Source organism: Arvicanthis niloticus, chromosome X (genome assembly GCF_011762505.2).
Source record: "Arvicanthis niloticus isolate mArvNil1 chromosome X, mArvNil1.pat.X, whole genome shotgun sequence".
NCBI lineage: Eukaryota > Metazoa > Chordata > Mammalia > Rodentia > Muridae > Arvicanthis > Arvicanthis niloticus.
In genome coordinates, this window is record NC_047679.1 from 48,850,210 (window position 1) to 48,875,064 (window position 24,855).

A 24,855-nucleotide genomic window follows, 5' to 3' on the forward strand; every position below is an offset into this window, starting at 1 on the left:
GTAGTTGATTGCTCTTTATTTATAGCCAGACAACAATACTGTCAAACAACTTGTGCTCTTGGTCACTTAGTATTTCAAAATAATGAAGAATTTTTAACATAGAGATCTTGATACCAGGCAAATAATTCTCTTTCATCACTTTCCAGGTCGGTTTCTATCAGTTCATCAACTTTTAAAATTTCAAAAGTTGGAGTGTAGAAGATGACTTTCTTCTTTACTTGTGTTCGGCTTGCTGGTGGTTCCTAGGTGGAATTAAAAATGAATGGAGAGCGTCTCATACTTGGTTTTTACTACTTGGTATTTTTATTTTCTACTTTTACTTAGCTTCCCCCTCCAAAAATTTATAGCAGAATTAAGAATATTTTAAATATATTTATCTACTGTGTGTTATTTATCTACTGTGTATTATTTATCTACTGTGTGTGTTTGTGTGTATGTGTGTGTGTATGTGTGTGAAAATATATGTAAGTGCCATGGCACAAGTGTGATGGTCAGAGACAAACTCTTTGGGAGTTGGTTCTCTCTTTGTACAGTGTGGCGTCTGGACTCAAACTCAGGTCATTAGGTTTGTTAGCAAGTGGCTGTACTTGCTGAGAATCTCAGCAGCCCAGCAGACTATTTTAAAATTATAAAGTACTGTATCAAAAGATGTTCATTATAAATATCCCTACAATGTGGAAATATAGAGGCAGAATTTACATAGCATAGCTTTCTGTGGTTAACTAGAAATTCATAGCTCTAGCTACTCAAGAGGCCGAAGCAAGACTATCACTTGAGCCCAGAAGGAGAGGCCATCTTGGGTAGCTCAGAAAAGACCTCATGTCTCAAAAGGGGCAGAAGTAGGAATATAGCTGAGTGATATTCTGCTTTAACTTGGAGCACACACACCAGATGGCTGTCATTCTGAGAAAAGCACTAGCCGGGGTGTGCTAGGTTGAACATGAAGCCTGTCTCTCTCTCTCTCTCTCTCTCTCTCTCTCTCTCTCTCTCTCTCTCTCTCTCTCTCTCTCTCTCTCTCCTTCTCTTTCTCTGCCAGCTTTTGCTGATGTGGAGGCCAAACAGCAGATTCTTAATAGAATATCTATCAATATTTGTGTAAGAAATCTGTTTTTTTTAAAAGCTTTAACCTTCATTTTAATTCTATGTTTTGTCTGCATGTATGTCTGTGCACCATGTTCATGCAGCGACCTTGGGGGCTAAAATAGCAGGTCAGATTTCCTGGGACTAGAGTCAAAGGTAGCTGTGAGCCACAGTGTGGCTGCAGGAATTGAGTCAGAGACCTCTGGAAGAGCAGCTCAATGCTCTTGAGCACTCAGCCATCTCGTCAGGTCACTTTCACCACCTTCTTTTTTCCCTCTTTGTTGACACAAGGTTTTGCAACTCAGGTTGGCTTTGAGCTTAACAATGTAATCCAGCTTGTGTGACCCTCACGGTCTTGCCTTTGCCTTCTTAGTACTAGAAAGTGTGTGTTACCGTGTCAGATGCTTAAGAACCAAAAATGCAGCTGGGTGTGGTGGTGGCACACACTTTTAATCTCAGCACGCAGGAGGCAGGGGCAGGTGGATCTCTGTGAATTTGAAGTTAGCCTGAGGGATATATAGTGAAACCCTGTGTAAAAACATAATTATTATAATATTATCATATAATTTATAATAATAATAATAATAATAATAATTAAAAGATGGATGTTAGCAGGATGAAATTAGCTTCATACTACTCAGATATAGAATGCCAAAAGCGTTTCACCTTTGAACTTGTATTTCCTTGTTCATAAGAAAAACCTTATAGGTAGTTTTGAAAATTGTCCATAATAACGAGGGAGAATTCACTGCTTGTTAAACTTGCAGTTACCTGGGAGGAAGCCTTTTCTTCTTTACTTTTCATATAGGCTTTTTTCATTTTTTCAACCTTCTTTTGTGCTTGCTTGGATCGACGACCCAGATGTTTCATTTTCCTTTGCTGTTCCCAGGGCTGGTAAAAGGGACGGCCCGTTGTAATGGATGGATACCTAGAAGACATTTGTATTAGAGACAGAAAAAAAAAAAACCCCACAAGATAAGACTTAAACCTGAGGCAAATTGTAAACTGCAATGCATTGTCTAGCATACTGACAGACCTCAGTATGTAGAGTGGCACTGAATGCCAGTTTTTACTGACATGCTCCAGCCTTCCTGGACAATACTGTGGAGTGGCCACTTAAAAAAAAAATTTTTTTTTGAGTCAGCGTCTCATTATGTTTTCTAGGCTGACCTCAATCTCACAGAGTCAAGCCTCCAGCGTGATTTATTTTTGGTTATTTTATTTATTTACATTTCAAATGTTATCCCCTTTCCCCCTGAGCCCCCTATCCCATCCCCCCTTCCCCTGCTTCTATGAGGGTGCTCCCCATCCATCCACCTACTACCACCTCCACACCCTGGCATCCCCCTACACTGGGGCATCGAGCCTTCACATGACCAAGGGCCTCCCCTCCCATTGATGCCTGACAAGGCCATGCACTGTTACATATGCAGCTGGAGCCATGGGTCCCTCCATATGTATTCCTTGGTTGGTGGTTTAGTCCCTGGGAGCTCTGGGGGATCTGGTTGGTTGATATTATTGCTCTTCCTATGAGGTTGCAAACCCCTTCAGCTCCTTCAGTCCTTTCTCTAACTCCTCCATTGGGGACCCCATGCTCAGTCCAATGGTTGGCAGCGAGGATCTGCCTCTGTATTGGTCAGGCCCTGGAAGAGCCTCTCAGGAGACAGTTATATCAGGTTCCTGTCAGTATGCATTTTTTAGCATCAGCAATAGTGTCTAGGCTTTGCATCCAGCATATTTTTTAACACCATAACTAACACCACAATTTACATTTCATAATAGTTGAGAAAGAAAGCTTTTTAATAAAAAAATTTTAAACTTTTTTGTTTTGTTTTATTCAAGAAAAGATCTCTCTACAGAACCCTGGATGTCCTAGAACTCTGTAGATCAGGCTGGCCGTGAAATCACAGGGATCTGCCTGTCTCTGAGTCCTAAGTCCTGGGATTTGAGGCATGTGCCACCACTGCCTGGTTCACCTGCCTGGCTTTTTACATAGGCTCTGGGGACCTGAAGTCTAGTTCTCAGGCTTGTGGAATTATTACTTTGTCCACTGAGCTATCTTTCCAGTCTAGTGAAAGCTATTTTATTAAATCAGTGTTAGGATCTGATATAGCTCATATCATGCACTCAGTCCCCTCTGCTTTACTATCACAGGACAGATCAGCCCAATATCTAACTGCCAGCATCTGTATCATTCATTCATCCTTAGAATTCTCTTTCAGAACAAGACTCCATGTGCAAAGAAGGTTAAAAACATCCAAGAATACCAACCCTGATTGCCAACACTTAACCAGTGGCTGCTGGGTATTAGTGTATCCAGTGGGATAACTCTTGAGTTGCATGTTATACACTGGCCTAAAATTCTCGGGAAGGATGAAGCTCCAGCGGTAACTAGCTTGCTAATACAGTCTGGGTTGCCTACCTTTCTGTTTTACTGCCCTACCCCTCAGTGGGTCCTGGAATCACCTCCCGAATAAACCGCTCCAAATCAGTTCCTGATGCTGGGGATTGCTTCTGGGCTTTAACTAAACATGCTCTTATGAAAATATTTTTCTTCTTTAGTTGATTTAAAAATTGGTTAGATATTTGGCTCCTAAAAGACTCATTCTTGGATAATCAGTAGCATGGATCCAAAAAGCAGTCAGCTCAAGCTTATATATGGAAGTGAGGAAAATGACATCATTTATTTGACCTTGGTGGTAAATAGGGTTAAGTTCTGTATTCAATGCTTATATGTGTGAGTTAGAGAAAATCAATTTCATGATAACAGGCTGTGACTTGGACCAGGGTATCTGTTTGGAAAGTGAATATCCTTGCCTCTAAAATAAAGGAGTTAAATTAGGTTGCTGAGTCAGCACCTTTCATCTCCATGCCTGAGAATCATCAGTATGTTCGCCAGCATCTTCTTTGTGGTCTAAAGGAATATTTCTCATTGAAAGTATATGTGTGAAAATGTATTACCAACAAGTCCCCTTCAGCCTTATCGCCACTTTCTTTTTCTTAAGAAAGCCAGATTCATTTCTAGATAAGATGGGCTGGGTGAGTCTTGGTAATGGAAACTAAAAGGAATCTAATTGGAACAATCACATTCTGTCCCTGTCATTTCAGATCCTAATACAACATGGCTTTCCAAAACACAAATTGGTTTGCTTGTTATTGGTAAAGAAGGAAATAATGCCACTGTAATTTATACGCAATTGATTCTAGGCAACAGGAGTCAGGCGAGTGAGAGTACTAAGGCTTTCAATGGGAAGGGAAAAGCCTTCATCTCCGCACTGAATGGGCAATGGGAGAAGCCCTTTTGGCTGTATTCATGAAAACAAAACTATTAACAGTTACACACAGACCCCTCTTCCCAGAAAGGCACACTCAGCCCTGTGTCACTCTGCTGTGCCTACCACTTTGTCAGTTAGGATGGGTCTTACTTCTTGCCAGGTTACACTGCTTCTTCATAGGCAGCCGTGCTGGCCTGAGGCTTCCCTTCCGTCCTTGTTCTACCACCTGCTAGAGTTAAAGAGTGGCCCGCAGGTCCCCTTTACTACTCTACTGTTTTTAATCTGTGTCAGGGCAGCCTCTTGTCACCCCGAGGTGCCAGTCTGGTGGTACCAGTGGCACCAATACCTTTGTTAGTACTCTATTTACAACGTTGCATATGTTTGGGACAATCTTCCCCAGTTTAAATTTTCCCATATGCCTTCTGATCATCTTTAGTAGACTGTGTATCAGAATGGGAACATTTTCAGCAATGCGCTTAGGGCTGTAACCTCAAGAAAAATGGTCTTTTACCTAACTTTAGAAACAATCTCTAGCTGGTGCAGACGCATCTTTTCTGTTTGTGGTTTTTGCAACAAATACTTCATTTCTTTTTGTAAACGGTCTGAGATTACTCCAGACTCTGCATAATCAACTATGTCATACATCATCATTGTCTTGGGAATGCTTCTGAGATTTAGTCTTCGCCAGTGGTTATTCTTGCCACCAGAAGATGCAGGGGTCTCATCTATAAGACTGCAGTACTATATGGGAGAAAATGCACAATGGTCAGTTGTTGGTGCTCACCTCCAAACTCTATCAACATCTCTCTCCCATGACTTTCATTCCAACCAGACGTTTCTGTTTTCTGTGTTCATCTTAACTCCCTTACTGGAAGGCAGGACCCAGGCCAGTGCAGTTTCAGTTCATACAGCGCCACACTCACTAAATGTTTATCTAATGTATAAACACTGGCACACGCTATTTTACAAATGATGAGTTATTCTCTGGTGCTAAGTGGAGAACTTCATTATTGTTGTAATATTTGTAGCAATCTTACTTTACTTTTTTCCAATTTAAAATGATATCAAGTAAGCAATTTAAACCCATAATTTATATATTCAATTTAACATTACAAATGTGTGTTGGAGAGATGCGGACGGGGCTGAGGAGCTACGGTGCTAGGCGCGAGTACTTTAAGATCTACTATATGCTCTCAAACTTCAGTGTGCACTCACTTTCATGTGCACTCGAATGCATGCACACAAGCACATGCACACTTACCCCATTTTGTCATGCAGAATGTCAGTTGCCACCATTTTGTTGAGTAATCCCAGTCTCTCAACAAGAGACAGACAAGTCTAGTTTTCACAATATAACTGCAAGCCTTTGAATAAAGCACAGACCCTGCAGCTAGATCTTCAATTCATAGCCTACTACATTAGTGACAAGTGGGCAATCATATTTAGTGACATGTCATGTTCTGTCTGTAAAACTCTGTCAGTGCTTGGTCACTGTGAATCCCTTAATGAGTTCACATACAGATATGCAGTTGTGTGCCTTTGTTTCACAATGATAAACCCATGTGACACTTTTTTTTTTTTTAAATGATACTCAAAAGAGGGAATCAGGGGGCTGGAGAGATGGCTCAGCAGTTAAGAGTACATGCTGCTCTTGCAGAAGACCTGAGTTAGGTTTGTGGTACTCGTGGCAGTTGGCTCACCACCTGGGATTCCAGGCCCAGGGGATCCAAAAGCTGTCTTCTGGCCTCTGTGGACACCTGTCCACATGTGCATACAGTCTTACCTCAGACACATGAGTAAAATAAAAATAATTTTTTTTTTAAAAAGACAACCTTGGCCAGCAAACGTACCAAACACAGAACCACTGGAGGTGAAATCAGAACCCAATGTGAAGTGAGTTGTAGTGTTGAGGAAACAGGAGGCCGTGAAAGGCTGCCACCGTTCAAGAGACTTGAACTGTGTAGCTAGAGGGATGCGGTGAAGGGGAACTTACCAATGTACATGACTGTGACAAGAAGAATGAAATGACACTGGCAGAAAAGCTGTCACATCATGAGAAGTCTAACACATTCTGCATCATATTGAACTTGAAGACTAAAATGTCAGCAACTGATTCAAACTTAGGGGTGTGGCAAGCAGTTGAAGTTACAGCAAGACAGTTGGTCTCTATTGTTACTTACAGGAGAACAAGAAGGCAAATATTCTCTCAGGTGCTCTTCTGGTAGTGGGTGACTGGGGGTGGAGCCCAGGGTCTTGTGCATGTTAGGCTAGTGCTCTGCCCTTCAACCTTTAAAGTTTTTTTTTTTTTTTTTTTTTTTTTTTTTTTTTTTTTTTTTTTTTTTTTTTTTGATATAGTCTTGCTAAGTTTCCTAGCTTGGCCTACAGTTATTCTGTACTTCAGCAAGCTTTGAACTTGTATCCTTTGAATTTTGATCCTTCTCAGCTTCCTAAACATCTAAGATTATAGGTCTGAGTCACCTAAGAGGTTTCCTATTGTTCTTGGTTTTGATTTCGTTCCCCATGGATTTTCTTGGTTTTGACTATGTTAGGATTGAACTTAAGGTGCTGGACCACCAAACTACACCTGTGAGTGTGCTATACTCACAGCCTTGTTGTCATTCGCATACAAATACTACCCCCCACCCCCCAATAAAGTGACCAACTCGTTGGGTTTTAGTGTTTTCCCAGTTGATTAGTTTTTACAAAGAAATAAAACTTTCACTCTCAGTGTTTCTAAATGTTTTAAACAATACTGTACTAAAGGTTTGAGGCTTCCATGTCCATTATAAGAGAGCTTTTAATATTTCCTTTTATTTGGGCTTTGAGACTGGATCTTGCTGTGTAACTCAGGGTTGCTTAGAAGCTCACTATGTAACCAAGGCTGGCCTCAAACTTTAAATCCTCTTTGCTTCAACTTTCTGAGTGCTGAGTTTATATCAAGCACCAGCATATACAGTTGTTTTTTAACATGCCAACCAATTTTCTCCACCGATGATTAAGTTTGCTTTGTATGGGGTTAGGGACATAGCTTAGGGGTAGAGTGCCATGCAAGGACCCTGGGTTCAAGCTCCAGTGCTGAAAACCTACCTCTGGCTTCAGGAGAAAGAAGGAATTAGAATAATAACAAAATATGGCACTATGTCATATATGAAAGTGAGGTACCCAAATGAGGCTCTAGTCACATTATTATTACATTAGGGATCAGATTATCGACAACTTTTATTTCTTCATTGATTGCCTCTGTGGATTGTTAGGAGAAAAAGTGTAGTATTTCAGAAGCATTTGCTATTATTATTATTATTTGGGTATGGAACATAAATGCCCCAGTTCAGCATTGCTCTGCCCAGCTATGCAAACCACAAATTCAGGAATAGTGCCAGATAGATTCCTTCAGCTTCTCTCCCTGTCTGTCACCCAGGCCCACTGTCCTTCCATCTGAAGATACATGTCTGTCTGTCTGTCTGTCTGTCTGTCTGTCTCTCTCTCTCTCTCTCTCTCTCTCTCTCTCTCTGTGTGTGTGTGTGTGTGTGTGTGTGTGTGTATGCTGCACCCTCACAGGCCAGAAGAGGGCATTGGATCCTTTGATACTAGTGTTACAGGTGGTTGTGAACTGTTTGATTTAGGTGCTGGGAACTGCACTCGGGTCTTCTGGAAGCACAGCACTCTTAATCTTTGAGCCATCTCTCTAGGCCCCCAAATGTTAAATTTTATGTTGTGTGTATTTTATCACAATTTTAAAAAGTATGATTTTTTTTCCTTTGGAGGTCAGGAAAACATTTTTGTTTGAATTTTCAACATCTCTATATAAACTCCTTACTTGCATGTAATCTTGCACTGTGACAATATCCACACGATCCGCTACTTTGAAGTTCTTGAAAAAATACTCATCTTGCATAATTTGTTGATAAAATTTCCTTTCCCCCATTATCTTATAAGCATCAGCCACTGCCTATAAAGAAAGTAGATTTTAAAAATAATATATTTTAATCATTGGCACATATTTTGTATATTCTGACAAATGTAGCAAAAATTGTTTCTGCCTTTACTATCTTAATAGAAAGTCTATATTACAAAAAAGATATCATATAGCTGTTTTGGGGGATGTAGAGGAAGGAGTTAAGGTCTACTCTGTATCCCAGGTTGGTCAGGAACTTAGTAGTAAGCCTCCTACCTTAGATCTAAATGTTGGGGCATGAGCCACCATGCCCAGCTATATATGGATTTATTTTGAGACAGAGTCTCATGTAACCCAGGCAGGCCTTGAACTTGCTGTGAAGTTAAGGATGAGCTTAAACTTCTTGCTTTCTTGCTTCTTCCTTCCAAGTGCTGGGCATATAGGCATGGACCTCTGTGTCTGGCTTACATATGGATATTTAAACCATTTGATATTTGTTCCCATAGCCATTGATGCATACTTTTAAAATATAACTATAGGTATAGTTGAGTCTGTAGTACTCAAGGGACCATAGCCTTTGTATTTTTTAAAATAAAAAGAGCACTCACATGACAGCTTACAACCATCTGTTAATCCAGTTCCAGGGGAATCTGAAGCCCTCCTTTGGCCTCTATGGGCACACTGCACACACATGGTGCACAGACATACATCAGTACCACACAAAAAGTTTTTAAATCTTAAAAAATTTTATATTTGATTATGTGTATATGTATGTGAATTGATGCATGTGCTCAAGGAGGCAAGAAAAGGATGTTGGATTTCCTAGAGTTGGTGTTACAGTCAATTATAAGCTTCCTGACGTGCGTGCTGGGAACCAAACTAGAGTCCTCCACAGGAACAGTATGTGCTCTTAACTATTAAGATTTCTTTCAAGCCTGGACCATCTTTTAAAGATTTTTTTTTAATGTATTTATTTATTTATTTCTATTTTTATGTACATTGGTGTTTTGGCTGTATGTATGTCTGTGTGATGGTGTTAGGTCCCCGGGAACTGGAGTTATAGATAGTTGCAAGCCATCATATGGGTGCTGGGAATTGAACCTGGGTCAGTTGGGAGAGCAGTCAGTGCTCTCAATTGCTATTGAGATGGCTATCTCTCCAGGCCCAAGAGTTTGGTTATTTAAAAAAAAAAGAACACCATAAACTCATTTGTTCTGTCAGGGAAAACTTACCTGGTGATTAAAGGGGGTGCCCTAGGAACTAGAATAAAAGGTTCCTGGAAGCAACACTCTTTTCTGTTCATTAACTCATGGCTTCCAAATGGAAATGTGGATGTACACTTTCCTTTCCTTTAGACTTCATTTTCAGTAGGCAAAGAAAAGCAAATAAAGGATTTCCTCTTCTTTCTAAACTGTCAACAATTTACAATCAAAGAAAGTGTCTGAGAGACCAGTGAGAGAAAAATCACAGAAAACGGAGGCTTAAAATTCTTTGTCTTGGTTCTCATCATACCAACTCCTTCCACATATATATCTATCCTTCTGATAATATTGGTGCTGAATTGTCTAATACCTATTTATAATATGGATCCGTGCTTTTGGACACAAAGGGTCTGCTTATGTGGAGGGAGGCTGGCAAAGAAGAGAATTTAAATCTATTTTTATTCCAGATCAATTCTTTCCCCATGTACCTCAGAATGTGCTATTTGCGAAAGTGTGGAAACCATGTTAACACTGAGGAGGCCAGAATAGATTGCTTGGGCAGAATCAAAACCCAGAGCTTCTGTTCTTTTTATTTAAAATACAACAAAATGGCTTGCCTTCATATATTCCTTTAAAAGTTTTTAAGTAGTCCTTTTAAATTTTGATTTGAATTCCAAAGCTTTGGTGATGTCCATGGAAAATGAAATGGGAAGAAAAGATTTCAGTGGTCATATTTTATTATTAATGCACCGAGGTGATCAGTTTAATGAAAATATGAGCTTTCCCATAGGTAGATTATTTTTACTTTTCATCTCACCAATTTCTTTGCACATTATGCACCTGAAGAAATGAAGACATTGGTACATCTCTCTGTTATACTTTATTACAATGTCCTGTGGGTTTTGAACCAGCTCAACCGTACTAAAGGTAAAAACAAATCATGGCACACTGAACAGGTATTAAACCATGTAGTTTATGCTTTAGGCATTTCTGTAGGAATTATTATATTTTACCTTAGCTCAAATTACCTAGAAAAGGTATTTATTATCAGTTCCTTCCTTCCAATGCCCCACTCATTCACTACCACCTATCTCTCCTAGGCCCAGTTTTCCTATTCATATATTGCCTCAGTTGTAGTTTCTAGTCCTGTGGCCAAAGAAAACCATGCTTAGAAGCATAGGACAAAAAACTCTGCTTGCTTTTGAGAGGATATATTAGTAACTTTTCTATTGCTATGAAATCATGACCAAAAGCAACTTATGGAAGAGCTTATTCTGGCTTACAGCTCCTGAAGGTGAGTCCATAATAGAAGGGTGAGAGACAGCAGCAGGTGGCCAGAACAGGAAGCTAAAAGAACACATCTCCAATAACAACGGTGAATCATGGACCAAGTGTTCAAATGTGTAAGCTTATTGGGAACATTTTCATTCAAACAAACACAGGGGTATTTGGGGGAAAAAAGAGTGCTGCCCAATAGACAGACATCTGCCTCACATAGTCAGTTGCTCATTCTTGCTGGAAATGCCCACTTATGGAAGTAGCGATAAGTGGTACCTTTGCATTTGGTTTGGAATAATTTATTATATGAAGATACAGAATAAATAAAAAGCTCAATAACTACTGGGATTGCTTCAGCCTTGAAATGTACCCAGTATGGCAGAAACAGATAAGCATTCAAATCTCACTTATGTGCCTCCAAGTCTCTTCAAATTCTAGCCTTCTCACAGACAAAGTGGGAATAGTATTTCTCACCATAGTGAAGAGGGAGGGCCATGTGAGAGACCATGTACATCGAGTGTTGTCCCTGACCTCAGGCATGGTTAAGAACATGGACTTTGGCCTCAGTTCCTTTACACTCTAGTCATAATGTTTTAAGCTAGTTACTTGGTCTTTGATTTTTTTGAATGTGTGATTTTATTTTTTCATTATTAGGCGTTATGGCATTTTTAGACACATATGTTTTCCTTCTACTACCAATAATTCTCATTCCACTTCCCCACTAGTCTCCTTTCTGCTTTCATATACAGAATAGTTTTATGGGGATTATGTGTAATGCACATTTGAGATTATAGTTGATAGAAACTGACTGAGTAGGGCCAGAAGGCTGGGGAGATGGCTCAGTTGGTAAGGTGCTTGCTGCATAAACATAAGGACCTGAATTCTGATCGTCAGTACCCATGTAGGAACTGAGCATTAAAGCATACATCTGAAACGCCGCTACTGTGAGACAGATGAACAGATCCCTGAATTTCACTGGCTAACCTGATTAGTTAAATTGGTGAACCCCAGATTCAGAGAGATTGTTTCAAAAATAAGATAGGAATTAATGAGGAATTCAATCCCCAGCTTTTGTACTCCCCCATCCCAAAGTGATCAAGTAGGACTGACAACATAGCAAGGTGACAGAGTGCTTGCCTAGTGTGCATGAAGCCCTGGGTTTGATCCGCAGAACTTACCGTACAAACCAGATATGGTGGTGTACACCAGAAGCCCAAGACCAGTTGCATAATGAGTTCAAGGCTAGCCTAGTATATATGAGACTTGAGACAGAGGGGGGAAAAGAGCAATAGGGAAGAGGGGGAGACAGAGAGAGGAGAAGAGAGGAGAGGGGGAGGGGGAGAGGGAGAGAAAGAGGAAGAAGAGGGGGAGGGGTGAGGGACAGACAGAATAATTAAACAACAAGGGTGGCTATTGTTGTTTGTCTTATATGAATGAAATTTAAAGGGATAGGAATTTTTCAATATAAAATAACAATTGCTGGATGTTAACAGTTCAGGCCTGTCAGATAGATCCCCAGGCTCCTTTTGTAGCCTGTAAGTGTAATAATTTTACACTTATGTGAGATCTAGCTGCTTTAAACATCATTATCATGCAGGTACATTAACTGTCAGACATGAAAAAAAAAAGGATGTCAGTTAATAAGTGGCCTCCAGGCCACAGAGTGGAAGGCTTTATAGGAAAGTCCTTACAAATGATATGGTATCAAGGATCACCTGAGGGGCTGCTAAAATGTAGATGCTGGGTCAGGAGATCTGAAGTAGGACCATGGCTTCTTTCTTTAAAAAATATTTATTTTTATTCTTTCTGTGTGCACATGTGCACATGCATGCAGGTGCCTGAGGAGGCCAGAGAGGACACAAGATCCCCTGAAGCTGGAGTTACAAGTGTTTGATAGGGTGCTGAGAACCAAACTTGTGTCCTCTGCAAGAGTAGTACATACTTTTGATTGCTCAGCCATCTCTCCAGTCTCTAAGGTCTGAATTTTTAAATGGTCCAGTGGATGCCAATGTGTAGGCCGCACATGCTTTGGGTAGCAAGGCTTTAGTAAATTTTCTGGTGGGCCAACAATAACGACAATTCTCTTGCAACGTAGCAATGCTGAGAAAATAGTTTGTCAAAGTGGGAAATGAAATGGGAACACACACATACAGACACACATATACACATTATTATTCTATTACACTAAAACAACAGTTCTCAACTTGTAGGTCATGATCCCTTTAGGGTTTGAATGACCATTTCACAGATGTCACCCAAGACAACCAGAAGATTACAGTCCATAACAGTAACAAAATGACACTTATGAAGTAGCAATGAAAATAATTTTATGGTTGGGGATTATCACAACACGAGGAACTGCATTAAAGGGTCACAGCATTAGGAAGGCTGAGAAGCACTGCTTTAGAACCATTTGACCTGCCTTGGCACCTCTGGAGAAAACATTGGTTATATATAGATGTGTTTCTATTTTTTCCTGGTGGATTCTACATCTGTCTTTATGCCACCATTATACTGCCTTAATTCCTGTAGCTTTATAAGTCTTGCAATCAGGTAGTATAAATTATCTAACTTTCTGTTTTTTTCCCTCCCCTTTCACTTGTTTGGTTTTTGTTTTTGTGAATTCATGAGAGCTGGAAAATGATAAGGAATTACAACAAGAAATGAAACTATGGAGGGGAATGATGGAGCAAAACTGTGTTACATTCCTCCTTCTTTATACACAGAATTTGAGGGGTTGGAGAGAGGGCTCAGCAGTTACGAGCACTAGCTAGCGCTGCTCCTCCAGGGGACCTGAGTTCAATTCCCATCACCCAGCTGGTAGCTCACGATGATTATCTGCAATTCCAGTTCCAGGGGATCCATGCCCTCTTCTGGCCTCCTCAGGCGCCAGGAAGGCATGCATGTGGTACACAGGCATGCAGGAACATCCATCCACTCCATACACATAAGACTATTTTCAAAGATAAGTAAACTTAGACTAAACATCTGAACAAACTAAGACTGACCTACTTATATAAAGAAACAAATGAGAGGCTGGAAAGATGGCTCAGCGGATAAGAGCACTGATTTCTCTTACAGAGTGTATGTGTTCTTTTCCCAGCACTCCCACAATGACTTGCCTCTGTTTCTAATTCCAGTTTCAGGAGATCTGACACCCTCCTCTGACTCCAGCACCAGACACACTTGTATACAGACATACATGTAGGCAAAACCACCCGTATACATAATAAAATAATAGAAACAGACTTAGGTCTAGGGATACAGCTCAGTCGGCACAGTGCTTACCTAGTGTACATGAAACCCTGAGTTTGATCCCCATAAACCACCTGTCTTGCACCCCTGTAATCCTATCACTCTGGAGGTGGAGGCAGGACAATCAGAAGTTCAAGACGAGTTAGGTGTAGTGGTAGATGCTTTTAGTCCTAGAGCTCTGGAGGGAGAGGCAGGCATCTCTGGGAGTTCAAGGCCAGTCTGGATTACTTCGTGAGATCCAGGACAGTCAGGGCTGCACAGAGAGACCGTCCCAAACAAACAAACGGACCAAAACAAAAAAGAAATAAACAGAAAAGTTGGACCAGTTTGCTGAAGAAACTTTTATTCAAAGATCAAAAATGTAAACTCAGAACGAGAAAAATCCCACCACCATTGCAAGTTTTCTTTCAACTATGAATTAACATTTTAGTCAAATATGTTTTGAAAATGAATGAAAGGGACAAAGGCAGTCCAAACTGTTCTCTTCTAGTTGAGTATGTTCTGTTCATTAAAAGAACATTTAGTGTCCACTGAAAAAGGCTGAATAGTGTGATAACATCTTAATAAGAAGAACAAACAGAATTATAAAATCTCTACTTCATGGGGGAAAATGAAGGCCACGGGATGGACTGGTAGGGCTTGTTACTCCATGAGAGTGACAGCTTTACCACAGTAGGAAAGGCAGAAAGGTACATTTTCTTTTTTTCTTTGGCATCATTTCTAGAACTTTATCAACACTGAAACATATTTTTTAAATGTATTTACAAGTCATTAAAGAAGAACATCTGTAAGTGCAAAAGAACTTTCTTCATGATGGCTTTTACCCATGAGAGCGTGCTTCCGTGAAGATGTAGGTCGTAGAGATCCTCCAGACTTTCCACTAATGCAGGTATTTGAATGCCAAACAGGATAATTCCTGTTTTCTACTTATCTGTGAATAAACAGGCACACGTACATGCTAGCTCAAATTCTCAGACTTCACCTAAAACTCCTTAATGTTTCACTCCAGTAAGCTCCATTCAAAGTACAGTTTCTGTGATCTGAATAGTAAGCGTCTGTCTGTTGTGCTTTTGATCGTATCTTGCCTGTTTCCAGGCCTCTCTGTCCAGAGGACCCGGTTCAACTGGCTCAGTCAGCTTCCTCTACTCTCCTCCCCTCTACCCAACAATCTTCCTTAAGTCACCCTGAGGCAGTCTCTGTTTTCAAGTGGGCTTCTTTTCTTTTACTTTCCTCAAAGGAGGAGGTTAGAATGTTACTTATAAAGGACCCAGGAAGAAGATCCTCCAGACCTCTTCAGGGAGAGTAAAATCTTACCCCGAGATATTTTCTTCTCAGTAATACGGAATGAGGAAGTATCCAAGATCTTGGAGCTCCAGTAGCCATTTCTCAATCTAGTGAAGACCATTCGGAGGGGTTGCACTGGAACGTGGCTGGCCAGTGGATGATGGGACTCAGTGTGAAGCTGGCTGAAATTCAGGAGAGCTCTACTGTGTGGAGGCTGTTGTTCAACATTGGCTCCTTGAGGTAATCCTTTTGGTTCAACTGTACTGGTACTAGAACATGGCACAGGACAGGAAGCCCTCCCCACAGGCCCTTTGGTGCTCTTCTTAGGTTCTTGGTAGGAGCTTAGTCGCAATTTCTTTGTAGAATTCTGAATAATCTGTGTGTGGACCTGGAAATTTCTCTCACTGGTTACCTTGAAGCTGAGTTCAGCATCCTGGCTATCTGTATGTAGAAAATATAGGTGGGAATGCTTAGCTTCATCAGAGTGCTGGGCTGGTGACTGAGTGTTAAACATGTGGCCCATTTCCTGCACTTGGAATGCAACCTGTGGAAGTTGATGGAAGCAATACTTGGCGCTTTGGTCTGTTGGATTCTCACTGACAGCTGGGTCCTCATCATTGTGCTCAGATGCTGGTTTTGGCACACTAGGGACTTCCAGGATCTGCCATTCGTCTTCCTCAAGAGGTAAGATAGTATTAGGGTCTTCTGTGGAAGGTGCTGTATGGCACGGCTGGCCATCAGATTTCTCGTCTGCTGGTACACTAACCTCAGTATGGCCTATGAATAATCTCCTGTTTATATGGAGGAATGCTGGTCTGCTTGGGCGCCTCAGATAGCCACCAGAATTTGTTGTATCCTTCCAACCCGGTGGCCTCTTCTCTGGGGGTTTCTTGGGAAATCTGAGCAAGAGAGACTTCTTCCTCTTCTCTAGTTTTTCTCTCTCTTCTCTCTCTTTCTCTGTCTCATTCACTGGCTCAGGACTCTGGGGATTCTGTGGCTTCTTCTGTGGGTCCCGGTTCTCCTTTTCCTTCTTTACTCCCAACGGTAGTGGTGCCTTGGCCCCATCCCAACACTTGATAGGACACTTTCTGCTTCTTATAGTGTGCCCAAAGGCCCCACAGTCCTTGCATTTCATCCTGGGATTCTCTTCTGGTAGGGGATGTCTTTGGCCAGCTAGTTCGCTCTGGCTCTGTGAATTCTGACTTTCCATGTTTTTGTCAGATGAAGTAGCCATAAAAGGATCTATGTGTTGAGTTGGGATTTCCTAAGATCCAGTTGTCTTCCTCCTGTTTGTTAGCAGGTTCTCAGACACGTGGCTGATGGAGACACAGCAAGACAAGTGATGAAGCTTTCAGGATGCTGGAGAAAAGGGAAGTCACATTTTCTTTTTTATATCACTGGGCTATTTTCTCCCCTTCTAACAGTTACTTCATAAATAAACAAAAAATTAAAGAAGTTGTTTTACAATGTTCTAATGAGATTTAATGTATTAATAGTGTTTTCTAGTAAATTCTTCCTTCTGAACTTCTCATTTTCTTAAAGCCTAAGCACATTAGGGATGGTGGAACTAACCCAGGAGAATCTCAGTTCCTGGAAAAGTCTGATTATATCATTTTAGAATAGAAACAATAGATGGTATTTTATAGAACCAACCTCAGCTTACTCTGAAAATGAATATGATAATGATATTAATTTATCCCTCAAGAGGAAGATGAAAATATACTTCTCAAGCCAGGTATGGTGGCACACACCTTTAATCCCAGCACTCAGGAGCCAGAAGCAGGCAGATCTCTGAGTTGGAGGTCAGGCTGGTCTAAAGAACAAGTCAAAGACAGCCAGAGCTACAGAGAGAAATCCTGTTTCAATAAACCAATATATATTTCTCCATCTATTCCAATTTTTATAATAGATAAATATTAATGTTTTTGAAACACCATTCCATAGTACATAATGAGAGCCTATAGTTCATTTGCTATATTTGTGGAGTTTATTTTTCTCTGATATTGCTGGAAAACAAAAAGCAAAGCAGCCCCAATGACTTTTCTAATAATTTTCAGAGACTAAAAGCTGCACTTGCTGGATCAAATCAGAAGTTGCCGGCCTGTGCAGTCTTCTCTCCAGAACACATTTATGATTTCAGATAGGCCATGCTTTTTGTGTAACATATTTCTCAAAGGTTTTTTTCTTTTGCATTGCCTGGGATTGAATGTATGACATATGGCATAGCATATACTAAGCAAAAGTTTTACCACCAAGTTACACAGGTAGCCTAGACTAATGTCTCTATTAATGGCTAAAATGACCATATCTACCTTTTAAACTCTATTATACTCAGAGCAAAGGCCAAAGGATTAAAACCTCCTCTGTAGATCTTTGCCTTTAAAAGGAGAGACAGCAGTTTGACAAGCTCCTCATGGAATTCATAGTGCTAGACACAATTATGGCGATGATTCCTGAACTGCCAAGATACTATGAGAACTCCCGTCAAAAATAACTATTTTGAAAGTTCTCTTCCTCTTCCCCAGGTCATCCTTCTTTCAGAAAGGGCTCTACTATTTAGCTTAGGCTGGCCTCGAGCAATGAAGCTTCTTGTCACATTATGAGGATTACAGAGTTGTGCCATCACACTCAACTTAAAAGGACATTTTCAGTACCAATATTCAGCACATATTTTTTAGGTATACTACAGAATCAAAGGAAAAACAAAATTCCATTGAAGCAAAGAAAATTGCACCCAACACTCTGCAGAATTTAAAATTTTAATGCAAAGAAAATTGATAGTTTTTTTTGTGAAGTCTCATATAAGTAATAAACTTCAAATTTATTTTAGTGGAGACACTTTGAAGCATGGTGCTTAGGAAAAAGTTACCCATTTGGTGGGCTGACTAATGGCAAAATAATGTAGCCTATATACTTGGAATGCAATTTAGATATTACATAGATGTTAAGAAACAATAATAATAGAAAACATACGTCACGAAGCATCACCTTACTTGCCGGCTTTAGTAAATTTTTCCCGCTGAAATACTTGTAACCATGGCCATCACTTTTGAAAAAAATTTTAAACACAATGCAAGGTGGAAATGTTTCACCACTGAATCTGAAATAAAGATAAAAAAAGTTATGCAGTATCAACTGTGGTACCCCATTGCTTCTTCATCATGTACATAATACAGTTGTACTTAATACAATTGTACAACTCTATTAAGTACATGTATTTTTCAAATACAGGGCCTATAAAGAAATGGATCTAAAGGTGAAAGTCACAAGTATGCTCATACTTATGGACAAAATGGGGGTGAAACTTTATGGCAACTTCGCCTTTTTATGTAACAAGTGTAAGTAAAACACTTACTTTTAAATTTTGTCCTGAGTAATAATCAGGATTAAAAAATCATTTCTATTATTTCTCCTGTGAAATAAATTAGCATAGTCACATTACCTGAATCTGACTTTACATTCCATGCTAGGATCTTTCAAAAGTGCAGCCTCTATGGGGCTTACTTTCTTCAGTAGTTCATGTGCCACACAAAATTCCTGAAATAAATGATGGCACTGTAAACAGAACTATATGGCACTGTAAACTGCTCAGGCTTCACTTACTGATTATAAGAATGGAAGCAGAGTGAACAGTACAGTGGTCTCAGGGTTCTGCAGAGCAGCATTTTTATTTCTGACTCCTCTATTTGTCATCTATGCAGTAGAGTCAGTTATTTCAACTTATGGTTCTCCAATTTTGAGTTCCCATCCCTTTTGAGATCACAGGCATTGTTCTTTCCCTATGATAATACTTTTCCACAATCTATTGCCTTTATATATAGACTTATCTGTGCCTCCAACTAGATTATAAGAACCATGAAGGTAGAGACAACATCTTTATTCTTTATTATAACCCTAGCATCTAATACAGAACCTGAAACACACAAGAAACTTAACAAGTGTTTAATATTGAATGAATATGGAGATAATAATGGTATTAAATGACTAGCTTTTAAGCACATTTTATTTACCATGTAGTATAGTGGTTATCTATCTATCTATCTATCTATCTATCTATCTATCTATCTAATCTATCTATCTATCCATCCTCATTTAATCATAACGACAACACAATTAGAATAGTATCTCATTTTATAAATGAGGAAGTGCTAGGTCTCAAACTTAGATCTGTTTGACTCTAAAATTTCCATTATTTTCCTTAAATGACCCTGTTCAATTTTATGCCTGTGATAATTCCATAAAGTATACAATGATGGGATTTTAATAAGATACAGCATTTTGATGTGAAGTATTAATTTGAAGCATTGAATTAAAGATGTAAAAAAATAACAAATTAACTTCATTTATTTACTAAGCATCTAAATTATGAGGAAAATAGTAACATGATAATTAAAAATTAGTTTTGTATGATAACACAAATAGGTCTGTGGGTAAGACAGTGAAAAAAGTATACATATTCCTCAAACTTTTTCAGGACTGCTAAAATTCCTCTACTGTGGCTATTCTGATAGCAGAACAGTTTCCAGAGGGGTTTTTGTTTTGTTTTGGTTGTGGCAGGGAAAGAGGATAGGCATCTGTTTATTGTTTGTATTCAAATAGGATTATATTCCTTATACTGTTCTGACTTGCCCTTTTCACTAACAAACTATCTTGATTGTCTTCCTATTGTGGAATATTGTTACTATTTCAAGCTTTACACATAAAGAAAGAGACATTTACTTGTGTTTATGAATCAGGGCTGCAATGGAATTGTATTGGAGAATGCACTCTTAGAAGGAAACTGCTGGGCTGGATTTTATATGGTGATGCTCAGTGGTTAAGAGCATGTCCAACTTTGGCAGAGGACCTTAGTTTGCTTCCCAGCATCCTCATGGTGGCTCACAATTGCTTGTAACTTCTGTTCCAGGGGACAGGGGAATCTTATGTTCTCTTCTGCCTTCTGCAGGCTCTTGTACACGCATAGTGCACATAAACTCACTCAGACTCACACAAATACACATAATAAATAAATCTTTAAAAAAATGAAACCACTGGGTAAAAGCAAAGTACATTTTTAAATTCGGGGATTTTTTTTTTGGAAGTGTTGGGGATCAAACCCAGGGCCTTACATGTGTTGAATACACATTCTACCACTGAGCTAAACCTTCAGTTCTTAATCTAGAGATTTTTTTTCGATAGAAGATCACTATCTCCTATATTCAAATAAGGACACAAATTCAAAAATGGAAATACAACATTATGCTAATTTTAGAAAAATAGTTAATACTCATCCACATTAAAAATAAACCCAGAGGGCTGGAGAGATGGCTCAGCAGTTCACTGTACTAACTGATCTTCCAGAGGACCCAGGTGGGATTCCTAGTACCCAATTATAGCTGCCTCTCACTCCAGTCACAGGGGTTCCAATGTCTTCTTCTGGTCTCCACAAGCATTGTATGCCACAGTGCGGAGATACACATGAAGGCAAAACATCCATACAAATAAAGTAAATAAAAATAGAAATAAAAAAGACCAGAAATATTCATTTGAGATTCGCAAAATAAGCAATCTTAGAACTCTATATAATATTATTATATCCAAGTCAGAGATAAAGAGGGTTATCTGTTTTATCTTTAATTAACTGGTCTTTTAACTAGTTAAGGAATAACCTCTGCCCGAGGGGGGAAAAATACATACCGCTGCACAAACTGTATGTTTTAGGAGTTTAAACAATGTTTTGTCCACATAAATGAACCAGGCTTTCTGTATTTTTGTTGCTGAAATCTCTCTATCACTTTTAAGAGGAAAAAGAGGTTAGTTATTTATGAAGTAGTTTTCATTTTCCTGAAATCCTAGACAACTCTAGATTTTTGCATCCTCTTATACTTCCCCATTACTATGACTGACCTAATGTGAAACATTTGGGTGGAGTAATTGGAACTAGTCCTTTGTGGTCTCTAATCAGAATGAGGATATGGAATAATTAATATTTCCCTTGAGATGTAAAAAAAGAAAACACCTAAAAGTTTATTAAGACCCATACTTAATTTAAGCCCAGCTTGGTGGCACATTCTTATATAATCCCACCACTTAGCATGTAGAGGCAGGAGGATCAAGAGTTCAAGACTAGCTTGACTCCACAGTGACTTTGGGATGAGGAAATGTGGTCCTGGTCTGTGCAAGACACACACACACATATTTTCATTCTCACTTATCCCACCTCTCATTTCCTTCTCCCCCTCTCCCTCTTCTGCCTCCTGCCCCAGAGACAGTGTCTCATGTAACCTCTTACTGGCTTTAAAGAGCTGAATGTGCAGCTGAGGATGACCTTAAACTTCTGATCCTCCTGCCTCTACTTCTCAGTGCTGGGATTCTACCACACCTAGTTTTATGTGATGATGGAAATTGAACAAATTGAACCAAAGATTTTGTACATACTAGGTAACTCTGCTAAGAATCTCCTTAAGTCAGATCCTGGGATTTAATTCCTACTACTTGTTGGGGGTTGGGGATGGGAGAGGAGAAGAAGAAAGAGGTAAGGGAGGAAGAGGGAAGACAGAAGGGAAAGGGAGGGAGAAAGAGAGAATATGAATAAATGGAAGGTGTGAGAAGTAAATTTTACCTTCTAAAAACATTTAGGAGGGGGTTAGAGATATGGCTCAGTGGTTAAGAGCACTGATTGTTCTTCCAGAGGTCCTGAGTTCAATTCCCAGCAACCACGTGGTGAGTCACAAGCATCTGTAATGGGGTCTGATGCCCTCTTCTGCTGTGTCTGAAGACAGCTACAGTGTACTCATACAAATAAAGTAAATAAATTTTAAAAAAACTATGGAGCTGGTGAAATAGCTTTTGGGGTAAAAAATGAGAAACTGAGTTCAATAGCCTGCACCCATATAAAAAGATGTGTTCAAAAATACTGGTAATCCCAGCACTTGGGAAGTAGAGGCATGTGGAGCCCTGAGGCTCCTTGGCAAGTCAGCCTACCCTTTTAGTGAATTCCAGTCTAATGAAGAATCCTCACTCAAAAAAATAAGGTGACGGGGCTGGGAAATGGCTCATTTGGCAAAAGCTTAGCATGCAAGGACAAGGACTTGGGTTTGATTCCTGGAGCCCACATAAAAATGCCTGACATGGTGGCATGTACTTGCAATCCCAGTGCTAGGGATGTAGAGATAGGAGGATGCCTGGAGCTTGCTGGCCAGCCTAGCCTAACTGGCAAACTCTAGGCCAATGAGAGTGCTTATTTGTCTCAAAGAAGTTGAATGGCATTCCTGAAGATGACACCCAAAGTTGTCACATGCATACATACATACATACATACATACACACACACATTAAAAAAAGTATGAAAGGGCATTGTGGTGCATGCCTTTAGTCCCAGCACCTAAGAACAGAGGCAGGCAAATCTCTGTCAGTTCCAGGACAGCCAGGGACACAAAATGAGACACTCTGTCTCCAAAACAAAACAAAAAACATAAAACAACCACTACCACCACCAATACCACCCCCCAAATACTCCAAGCTACAGGAATAATCCTTTTGAATTTTAGCTGATATCACTTATTATCTGGTTTTCCTTTCTTTAAATCACTTCTCAGTTGCCTTTTTTCACATATTTAAAAAGATTTAAAAAATATTTTAATTATGTGTATGTGTGTGCCTGCATATGGGCATGTGTGTATGAGTGCAGGTTCTCACAGAGGCCATTAGTGTTGGATCCCATGGAGCTAGAATTACAGGTTATTGTGAGCTACATGGAATAACATGGGTGCTGAAAACAGAACCTCAGGCCTTAGGAAGTAGCTCCTAATCACCAAACTATTTCTCCAGTTCTTCTTTCTCATTTATAATGTGTAATAATAAAACTACTTCAGAAGGTTGTAGTATTATCAAGTAGATGTGTTAACATGCTTTAATGAATTACAAAATTCTAAAGTCATAATATTCAACTAGAAGGTATTTTTTTTTTTTTTAAATACCAATCCGAGCACTTGGGAGGGAGAGGCAGGTGGATTTCTGAGTTCGAGGCCAGCCTGGTCTACAGAGTGAGTCCAGGACAGCCAGGGCTACACAGAGAAACCCTGTCTCGAAAAAAAAAAAAAACAAAAAATAAAATAAAATAAAATAAAATAAAAATAAATAAATAAATAAATAAATAAAAATAAAAAAAAAATAAAAAAACCCTAAAATTTGGGAAAAATCTCCCATGCTCATGGATCGACAGGAGCTTAGCATAACTCTCCTATGAGAGGCTCTTCCCAGCAGCTGGCTGAAACAGATGCACATACCCACAGACAAACACTGGACAGCAGTCTGAGACTCTTATGGAAGAGTTGGAGGAAGGATTAAAGGGGATGGGAACTCCACAGGAGGACCAACAGAGTCAAGTTACCTGGACACCTGGGGCTCTCAGAGACTGAGCCATAAACTAAAGAGCATGCACAGGCTAGACCGAGGCCCCCTGGCACATATGTACCAGATGTGCAGCCCAGTCTCCAAGTGGGGCCCCCCAAAACTGAAGCAGGGTCTGTCTCTAAAGCTGTGGCATGACTGTGGAATCTGTTCCCCAACAGGGCTCCTGCCTTGTCTGGCCTCAGTGGGAGAGAATGAGTTTAACCCTGCAGAGACTTGGTGCTCCAGGGTGGGGGGAAACCCTGGGTGGGGCCCATCCTCTCAGAGGAGAAGGGGAGGGGGAATGGTAGAAGGGGCTCTGGGATAGGGGAACCAGGAGGGGGACATAGTGTTTGGGATGTAAGTAAATAAATAAAAAGAAAAAAAATCCTCAATTTAAATTTACACATTAAGAAAACAAACACAAACAACACATAAAACAAATAAACAAACAAGGTGGGTAAGTTCGTGATTTGTCTAGTTGTGTAATTATGACAAAAGGCAAAAAGATGGCTTCTTACTCTTTTCTTGCCTGTATCTTTGCAGCACGTGCCGAATGTGTCCTGTGGATTTTTTCTGGGAGCTGACTATCTGAGTTTGGAGCACCAGAACCTGTTGTACTTGAGGACTTTTTCATTTTCCCTACAAAGAAGTAATCTGAACACACATAACATTAAGCTTTTAAGGTCATAATCCCCACATTCTTATATTTGGACTAGACTCAAATGTCCTATGATTGTTCTGTCAAGTTTTGAATCCCTTTAAGATGAAAGCATCGTGCTTTTAGTGTTGCTTCAGTTTGTACTCTTCCCATACTAAAATACCACGTTGTATGTCGAAAAGACAGTGGATCTCTTCACAACCTCCTAATCAGCCTCCCTTTCTCCCATCTTTTTCCTTCTATTCACCGTACAGCTGAAGTTAACTTTTCTTTTTGTGACACAGGGTCTCATGTAGCTGAGGCTGGTCTCAAATTCAATACGTAGCAGGCAGTAGCTTTAAGCTAATCCTCCCGCCCCAACCTCCCATGTGCTGGGATTACAGATGTTCACCACCACACCTGGCTCTAGAAGTTAGCTTTTTGGAGCTAGTCACTTTCCTCACAAACTCCTTACTGTCAGGGGATACTTTGCTGAGTGGAGAATTTTTACTCATTTTCTAAAGAGCTTTTTTTTTTTTTTTTTTTTTTTTTTTTGTCCAGTTTTTACTGAACACT

The 24,855-nt window shown here is 39.9% G+C and overlaps 1 protein-coding gene across 1 annotated transcript; it reads right to left on the reverse strand.

The window, feature by feature from the left end:
- On the reverse strand, nt 1-24,290 carry CXHXorf58 (chromosome X CXorf58 homolog). The gene is made up of 8 exons (XM_034486055.2): nt 24,161-24,290; nt 20,946-21,042; nt 18,712-18,806; nt 18,258-18,369; nt 8,173-8,304; nt 4,867-5,096; nt 1,852-2,008; nt 1-242 (listed from the first exon to the last, which is right to left on the reverse strand). The coding sequence occupies exons 1-8, from the start codon at nt 24,274-24,276 to the stop codon at nt 75-77; spliced, it is 1,107 nt and encodes a 368-aa protein (XP_034341946.1). The 5' UTR covers nt 24,277-24,290; the 3' UTR covers nt 1-74.
- Between the last annotated feature and the right edge of the window lie 565 nt (nt 24,291-24,855).

Bases quoted from the DNA above. Each gene is read 5' to 3' on its own strand.
- CXHXorf58 (XM_034486055.2), bottom strand. From the start codon at position 24,276: ATGAAAAAGTCCTCAAGTACAACAGGTTCTGGTGCTCCAAACTCAGAT. The intron at 5,097-8,172 runs GTAAGGAGTTTA...TCTCCCATATAG, and splicing joins CAGTGCAAGATTACATGCAA to TACTGCAGTCTTATAGATGA. The intron at 243-1,851 runs GTAACTGCAAGT...AATTCCACCTAG, and splicing joins AAGAAAAGGCTTCCTCCCAG to GAACCACCAGCAAGCCGAAC.